This window comes from Notolepis coatsorum, assembly GCF_963971535.1.
Source record: "Notolepis coatsorum genome assembly, chromosome: 10".
In the NCBI taxonomy this organism is placed as follows: Eukaryota; Metazoa; Chordata; class Actinopteri; order Aulopiformes; family Paralepididae; genus Notolepis; species Notolepis coatsorum.
This window is the reverse complement of record NC_140174.1, coordinates 83,648,410-83,656,605: the sequence shown is the minus strand read 5'-3', so window position 1 is coordinate 83,656,605 and position 8,196 is coordinate 83,648,410. Positions and strand designations below refer to the sequence as shown.

The window sequence follows — 8,196 nt, the reverse complement described above, 5'->3', positions numbered from 1 at the left end:
AACTCTTGAATCTTGAATCTTGAAATCTTGGTATGGTTACTGCTAATGGCATAATGTTTAAGACCTCAGTTTAATTGGTGGTATGGGTACTACCGTACTGCTATTAGCGAACCAGCTGTCCAATGTGCCAGAAAGACTTCTTGGGCTGACCAGCCTTGTTGCACATCAACTATGTTCTTGTTGAGTGCTTCAGAATGACATCCACAACTGTAGGACAACTGAGGAGTGTGCTGAGCCTCTTCTGTATGAAGCATGATGTCATGCTGTGTCAAGCATGTGCCATACAGACTCATAAGGAAACCGAACATATCTGAGGCTCCTATGGTAAGGTCACGTTAGTAGTAACTGTATTACTCTGAAAACGTGTATCTGCAAAGCACTCATTTAGAATTTCCTAGTGATTTCTTGTGACATGTAGCATCGATGCCCGCATATGTTTCTATATAATCCCAGGCAGTGATGCCACAGATTACCTGTAAAAATAATCTGATTACTGATTACTCCTTTAAAAAGTAATCTAGTTACTTTACTGATTACTTGATTATCAAAGTAACTAGGTTACGAAGTCGCGCGTAACATGAATATCTCTCTTTCACTCTCTCACTCTCACTCTCTCTCAAGTAGCCAAATTACACTATAAAACGAACTGGATAGTTGATTTATTTAACTTCATGCTGAAGCCATTCTAAAATCAGCTATAAACGTAAACGTGTGTGTGTGGCTGTGTGCGTGCATGCGCAAGCGCACGTCCCATCTCCGGTCTAGCTGACTGTACCTCTGGCTCTCTTATCATCAGCATTATGAGATAGTAACTAAATAGTAATGCACAGCCACTTGGAAAAGTAACTGTAATCAGATTACTGGCTTGTAAAAGTTAGATTACTATTTACTGAAAAAAGTAATCAGATTAGAGTATCTAGTTACTTACTGGCATCACAGTGGTCCAGGTTAAACTTGGGACTTCTCGCCCACGTTGAATGCTGTGAGGTAGGTTTGTGTGGACACATTGGCTATGTAGGTGAGAGGGGTGAAAGGCAAATCGTTTTCATTTAACATTCTAGTAGTATGCAGTTTGAAACTGTGTGTGGGTTAGATGGTAGTGCTACGCCCAGAGATTGTGGTCTATGATCCCACAGGCCAGGGTGGAGTGCGTGGTCGATGATGTGGAGTTGTGTTTTTTTTTTTTTTTACCCAGGGACAGTGCACATTAATCAACATCTTCAGTTTCCACATCAATGTAAATTAATGAGCTAGTTTTCAGCTGTAGTCCCTGCCTACCATGCATGTCTTTATGGTGTGGGGGGAAACTGGAGTACCCAGAGGAAACCCATGCGAACACAGGGAGAACATGCAAACTCCACACAGAAAGGTCCCCTGCTGGGGTTTGAACCCAGGACCTTCTTGCTGTGAGGCAGCAGTGCTAACCACTCTGCCACCGTGCCGTAGTTCAGGCCTGACTGTCCAGAGAAAGGTTGACATCATGATTCCATCAGTTTGCACTGATAGAATCCGTTTACTTAATCAGGTTATACTGGTAGCAAGTCATCATCAATTGTCCTGCTTTTGTTCTTTGCCTTTCGGTGCTGGATACTTAATTTAATAACTACCACATCCCCTTTCTCGTACACCTCCTAGATGATCTCCCCCGTCTGTGGGCCAATTACGTCAGTGATATAACCCCACCCCAGATGACATGAGGCTGCCAGATCGTAATTTCATATTTCCCAGTTAGTCGTGTTATTCTGCTCTCTCGTATTGTTCTCTAGTCCATTGTTCTTCGACTGTGTCTAACCCTTGTTGTCCTCCTTCCCCCCAGTCCTACCTGGCTCTTCATCCTGTTCTCTGGCTCTCGATAAGACGTGCTCTGATCCCTACCTGCCTGACAACTCTCCTTGCCTTTTCCCGGAACATATGAGGACCTGTACCCGTTTTGACCCCTGTCTGGCTGACTATCCCGTACCCGTGTATCGACTCCTGCCTGTCTGACTCTTCTGTCCCGCGCACGTCCCTGGACTGTACGAGTACTCCCCTGTGTATCGACCCCTGCCTGAATACCTGACTATTCTCTTAAATATACCCAAACTGGGTTTAAACAAGATCTGTCTGCTGATTCTCATTATCTGCACATTGGGTTCAATACGTCAAGTCATGACAGGTATAGGCCAAATTGAGTTTATTGAATTGTGGTGGTTGTCGGTGATCAACAACATGTATTTTCCTCACATGTGTCACGCTGGCTGCCTTCCTACTGTACCTTTACACCAGTGACCTTTTGATGGTGGAATGGGGGAAGAGGGGAAAGGTGGGAGAGAGGAGAAGAGAGGAACTCACAGCACGCACAACACTCACTTTAAATAAACAACTCACTGTAGCACCCACTTCACCCACTTTAGACATACTTTATATTTATATTTATTGGTAAAGAGATTTGCACTACAACTCATATCTCATTGCACCTTACCCTAAGTTGTACCTCATCCCATTCTGCATTGTACTTTATATTGTATTGTAACTCAGTTACTAATTTTGTTCTACTCTGTATTGTATATTGTATATTTCACACTTTTGTTTACTTGTGTATACTTTTGACTTCTATTTTTGACTTATCTATTTAATTTGTATCTAGCACACTCTCAGGAGCAGAACAGGAAAAAGCATTTCATATAAAAGTATTCTGTATTTTTGTATGACAAGTCAACTAATAAAGAAACTTGAAACTTGAACTTGAAGGAAATGGGAGACGAGAGGAGAAGAGAGATGGGGTAGGGGAGCACACACATGTTCAAATAAGATCAAAGAACATTAAGTTCATGATACAAGTGCATTATATGCAGCCATAAATCTGTCAATTCAATGTTGCTTTTTCTAAATGAATGTTAAAGAACACTTTGCCCGATTTTCAACCTTAATCCTATCATTCTGTTGTGAGGAGGACACTCATTGGTGAGTTACATGTCCGATTATCACACGTCCTCCTCACAACAGAACGATAGCATTAAGGTTGAAAATGTTTTAGTGCCCCTTTAACTTAACAATGAATTTTCAACCTCAACAAAAATATAATGATTGTGGTGTAATTAAATGTCTGCAAAATTGGAATCAATGACACATAACAGCAGCCTCCAGAGGGCGCCAGTTGCTTTATTATGGTGCTCCATGTGTTCTGCTGTCCAAAGGATCTACATGAAAGAGTGAGTCAAACGTCAATCGGGTCTATTGTTCATGTCTAACAGACAGTATACAATAACTGTGTGAAGTACATTGTATTTTTTATTTAGTTTTTGTGTTTGCTATTGAGATACTGAATACACACACACACCGTGCCGTACTGTATTGTACCCATTCTGCAATCTGTTAAATAAAGTTTTCATTCATTCATTCATTCATTCATTCATTCATTCATTCATTCATTCATTCACACTTGCTTGCGGGACGGATCCCTCTGCTCTTCTTCCCACACTGGTGTGTTATGTAAGGAAGCTCACACACACACACACACACACACACACGCACACAAACTGCGCGCACACAAACTGCTTTCCCATCATTTATTGGATGCGTCTAACCTATACATTTCTGCATGGCCTGATATTCCGGGCAATAAATGTTAGTAGTAGTGACCTAAGATGCCCTGTACGTGTGTGTGTGTGTGTGTGTGTGTGTGTGTGTGTGTGTGTGTGTGTGTGTTTGTGTGTGTGTGGTGTAGGGTGACCAGATGCAAAAAGTCCAAAAGTGGGACAACAGTAAGATTTTGGTGGGACAAAGTGGGACAACAGTAAGATTTTGGTGGGACAAAGTGGGACAAAGTGGGACAGATAGATAATGTAATTTTTTTTATTAGAATAACTGCCATGGTCTTCACTGAATAGATTTAAATCAAAGGTTAAAGGTTAAATCAAAATAAATACAAATTAAATACCACCTAACATCTGTTTTAAATATTCAAACGTCATCACTTGACAGGAATGTCTTGTGTTTGATATTCCCTGTTAACACAGAACTAGGGAAAACAGTGTAGTATAATACAAAAATAATAATACAAATAAATTGTGTTTCTATATTAGAATAACTGCCATGGTCTTCACCGAATAGATTTAAATCAAAGGTTAAAGGTTACCACAGTCTGCTGACCTGTATGAATGGGAGTGTTGTACTGTGTGATAGACGCTTGTTATCTCTGGCTATCATTGTTTGGTTTAAAAAGAAACGTATCCATAGATCTGGATGTTTCTTTTTGGTGAGCCACTTTCAAGTGAGACTCACGTCCACTGTGGCGCTTCAAGTTGTATTCTCCTCCATGCGCAATTGAAAACGAACTATGACACAAAACACAGAAAGCCTGCTGCGGATTGCCTGACATCGGCCTCAGCCAGGCATGTGTCGTTTGCCAGTCTTGGTTGTAACTGCAGGTCCGTTTCTTTTTACTGCTTTCCATATTGAACTAGTTCGCTTGTAATGTTGTTGTGTTTTTTTTTACCAATCAGATTTGCGATATGAGGTAGCGTCACAAGTTCAACTCTCACGAGCAGAGCAGTGCGCTAAATTACTATAACCAATCAGATCTGCGATATGAGGTAGCGTCACGACTCAGTCTCAGTCAGGGGCTTTTAGACGCATGTTTTTTTTTGGCTTCGAAAAGAGGGACATCCTCTCAATATGAGGGACGCGGGACATTTGGTCAAATGGTGGGACAGTACAACCAAAAGGGGGACACCTGGTCACCCTAGTGTGGTGTGTCATGTGTGTGTGTGCGTGCGTGCGTGTGTGTGTGTGCGTGTGTGTGTGTGTGTGTGAGAGAGAGACTGAGAGAGAGATTTGGTTAGGGGGGGGGGTCATGTATCTTCGTGCATGATGCTCTACTCGTGTAGTATAATGTCTAGTTAGATGCGGAGTCACAATCACCCACGCAGCCAAATCCTACGGTGCAGTTTTCTCTGCAGCATCTCTCGTCGGACAAACGTGCAGCTCACTTGAGTCACAACAAGCTGTCGCGTCAATTTGAGCTCCTCTGACACGGAGTTAGTGTGTTCGGTCGTGTTGTTGTACTGTACTGTACCTCACTGCCGCGTGGAGCCTGTCGTCAGACGACACCGCGACAACCTGAGTTGCTCTTGTATTTGTTCTTGGCAGTAATCTGTGGCGTTTCAAAACGAAATACTGAAAAGGGCGTTTGGAAAATGAACCCTCAGTGTGCGCGCTGTGGGAAAATAGTCTATCCGACGGAGAAAGTGAATTGCCTCGACAAGGTGAGATGCTACGCACTTTATTATGGTTAAATGCTCCATCCATAATAGAACCAACCATCTGAAATATTATTTTCCCTCACGTGCAAATATTCGCTTGTCTACTTTGCTGGTGTCGAGTCTAAACCCCGCTATCCACATGTGAAAAAATATATAAATAGTTATAATATTGCTTTATTATTATTTTATTATTTATTGTATTATATGGTTATTGTTATATGATTATACGCCAACACTTAAATGTTGCAAAATATGCAAGGATAAAAAAGTATTTTCAGTTAGTAAAACATTGACTTGATGATCGAAAGCAACAGCACAGCACACCTCTAGTAATTCTATTTGAGTATTTAAATATACCACCAGCTGTAAATATGACGTAGCGCAACATTCCCTCATGTCTACCCTGAGTGAAGGAGTCTTGATCCTTGATCCTTCACGAGCATCTCTTCTATTTCTCACAATCTGTTTTCCAAAATGATGATGTCTTTTTGCCTGTTGGCCACAGTCGTGATGAATGGATTCTATTACATAATGCTGGAGTGGATACATTATTAATTTATCTCGCGCTGTATCATGCGTTTGCTGTCTGTCATATACGAGGCATCAAGTAACAGACGCCATATAGGGAACATTCACCATTGAACAGAATTCACAAGTCTTATCCTATGTGCAATGTTCTCAGAACATGTGCCTCTATCCTAATAAAACCAGAGAGCGCTTCTCTCTATGTAAATAAAAATTGTAAATGTATAGCACTTTACATTTTAATTTGTTCTTCACATTCACCCATTCACTCACACATTCACACACCTATGGTGGAGGCAACCATGCAAGGTGCCAACCTGCTCATCAGGAGCAGTTAGGGGTTAAGTGTCCTGCTCAAGGAGCCACTATGGATGCTGCTCTCTATGTCATAATAAACCACTATGGATGCTGCTCTCTATGTCATAATAAACCACTATGGGTGCTGCTCTCTATGTCCTAATAAACCACTATGGGTGCTGCTCTCTATGTCCTAATAAACCACTATGAGTGCTGCTCTCTATGTCCCAATAAACCACTATGGGTGCTGCTCTCTATGTTCTAATAAACCACTATGGGTGCTGCTCTCTATGTCATAATAAACCACTATTTACATTTACATTTACATGTAGTCATTTAGCTGACGCTTTTATCCAAAGCGACTTACAAGTTCTGTACGACAAGACAGCAAGAAGGGTACAACTCTATCAGCTGAGTAACAATGTTCATCAAGTGTTGCGTGTTACAGTGTAGGTTAGTTTATTAGGACAAGTGCATGACAGTAAGGTTAGTCAGGGTTAGATTTTTTTTTTTTTTTTTTTATCATTTCAGATAGTGGTTGAAGAAGTGAGTCTTTAGTCGACGGCGAAAGATTGGACGGGATTCGGCTGTCCTAACTGGGATGGGTAGTTCATTCCACCATTGTGGGGCAAGGACTCAGAATAGGCGGCTTCTCTTTGATGACCCTCCGGGAGCTTGGATAGGAGTAGGTCTGAGGCGGCCAGAAGATGCAGAGCGTAGGGGTCTTGAGGGTGTGTAGTTAGAGACCATTGACCGGAGGTAGGCGGGAGCGGTTCCCTTTGCTGCACGGTATGCTAGGTCGAGGGCCTTGAAGCGGATACGTGCAGCAATGGGGAGCCAGTGCAGGTCCCTAAGAAGTGGGGTGACATGGGCCGACTTCGGTAGGTTTGATATCAGGCGGGCCGCTGCGTTTTGAATGAGTTGAAGAGGCTTGGTGGCAGTGGCCGGGAGGCCAGCTAGCAGTGCGTTGCAGTAGTCGAGGCGGGAGATGACTGTTGGACGAGGAGTTGGGTGGCTTCTTTTGTCAGGAAGGGGCGTATCCTTCTGACGTTGCTCAGGAGGAATCTGCAGGTTCTGGTTGTCGCTGCGATGTGAGCAGAGAAGTTCAACTGGTCGTCGAGGACAACACCAAGGTTCTTGGCGGTCGGGGACGCGGTCACAGCTGCATTCTCGACTGTGATGGAGAGGTCGGTCAGGGCGGAGGATTTGGCCGGCAGGTGGAGCAATTCTGTTTTGCTTAGGTTCAGTTTGAGGTGGTTGGTCGTCATCCAGGCGGAGATGTCGGACAGACAGGCCGAGATCCGCTCAGAGACGTGGATATCTGAGGGAGGGAAGGAGAGGAAGAGTTGAGTATCATCGGCATAACAATGATATGAGAAGCCATGAGACGTGATAATGTTACCCAGTGATTTAGTGTAGAGGGAGAAGAGAAGGGGTCCTAGGACCGAGCCCTGGGGGACACCCGTCCGGAGGGGGCGGGTGGCCGACAGAGTCCCTCTCCATGACACTTGGTAGGAGCGGTCGTTGAGGTATGATTTCAGCCATGTCAGCCCAGATCCAGCCACTCCCATTCCTGCGAGGGCCGCGAGGAGGATCTGATGGTTGACTGTGTCGAAGGCTGCAGATAGATCTAGGAGAATCAGGACAGAGGAGAGGCCTTTCGCTTTTGCTAAGTGAAGTGCCTCTGTGACCGCAATGAGGGCCGTTTCTGTGGAGTGGGCAGTCCGGAAGCCAGACTGATTGGGGTCTAGGAGGTCATTCTGTAAGAGATAAGCAGTAAGTTGGTTGGATACAGCACGTTCAAGTGTTTTAGAAAGAAAGGAGAGAAGAGAGACAGGACGATAGTTGGCTATGACGGTGGGGTTCAGGGTTGGTTTTTTTATGAGGGGCGTGACTCTGGCTTGTTTTAGGGAGGTGGGGACCACCCCCGAGTTGAGTGAGGAGTTGATGGTTGCAGTTAGGAATGGAGGATGTCCGGTGCTATGGTCTGGAGGAGTGGGGAGGGTAGCTGGTCCAGCTGGCATGTAGTTCGACGTTACCAGTGTCAGGGTCTCGGCTTCTGTAATGGGAGAGAAAGATGACAGAGTGAAGGATGAGGTTCTCGATTCAGCGTTTGGAATGGGTGGGGGTT

At 43.9% G+C, this 8,196-nt stretch overlaps 1 protein-coding gene across 1 annotated transcript in view; it reads left to right on the top strand.

The window, feature by feature from the left end:
- The first annotated feature begins 5,137 nt into the window (after window positions 1-5,137).
- LOC311235153 (LIM zinc-binding domain-containing Nebulette-like) overlaps window positions 5,138-8,196 on the top strand; it is a 489,983-nt gene continuing 486,924 nt past the window's right edge. The window contains exon 1 of the mRNA XM_084322511.1: window positions 5,138-5,246. Coding sequence (XP_084178637.1) covers window positions 5,178-5,246 — 69 coding nt within the window. The 5' untranslated portion in view covers window positions 5,138-5,177. The remainder of the gene's footprint in view (window positions 5,247-8,196) is intronic.